The 472-nt window shown below is 61.7% G+C and overlaps 1 protein-coding gene across 1 annotated transcript; it reads right to left on the bottom strand.

The window, feature by feature from the left end:
• Positions 1 to 6: 6 nt before the first annotated feature.
• On the bottom strand, positions 7 to 408 carry SUPT16H (SPT16 homolog, facilitates chromatin remodeling subunit; the record flags this gene model as incomplete). Its single annotated transcript, XM_009276111.2, has 2 exons — positions 254 to 408; positions 7 to 179 (listed from the first exon to the last, which is right to left on the bottom strand). Coding segments are annotated over exons 1-2 (235 nt in total), but the record flags the coding sequence as incomplete, so codon positions are not given.
• Between the last annotated feature and the right edge of the window lie 64 nt (positions 409 to 472).

The following is a 472-nucleotide window of genomic DNA, read 5'->3' as shown; positions in this document are numbered from 1 at the left end:
TCTCACCGTGCCGCATCTCCTTCAGCATCTCCTCCTGGAGGTGGAGGAGGAAGGCGTAGTGGTCCTGCATCTCCTGGGGGGGGTCCACCATCAAGGTCCTCACCAGGTTGGAGCAGTAGGACTTGTAGCGGATGCCCATGGCGCAGGTGATGGCCCCGAAATGCATGTGGTTCTTGTCGCTGTGGTGATGACGTCGTCAAAGTTGGCTCCTCCCCTCTCCGGGGTGGGGGTCGGCCCCGCCCTTTTTACGTACCTGACGACGCTGAACTTGAGGTTGTAGTTGCCGCCGCTCTGGATGATGGGGGGGGAACACATCTCCCCCCCCCCCCGCCGAGGGGTCGGCCCCCGCCAGGTATTTCTTCTCCTCGATGGCTTTTTCCACCGATTCGGCCAATTTGCTGTGGCGGACTTTCTAAAAAAAAACCAAAAAGGGGAGACCCCCGCCCCCCCGCAAGGCGGCGGGGGGCGATGA

This window comes from Aptenodytes forsteri, unplaced genomic scaffold, assembly GCF_000699145.1.
Source record: "Aptenodytes forsteri isolate BGI_AS27 unplaced genomic scaffold, ASM69914v1 Scaffold586, whole genome shotgun sequence".
Taxonomy (NCBI): Eukaryota; Metazoa; Chordata; class Aves; order Sphenisciformes; family Spheniscidae; genus Aptenodytes; species Aptenodytes forsteri.
Note: the sequence above shows the minus strand (reverse complement) of the source record. Positions and strands in the feature narration are given on the sequence as shown.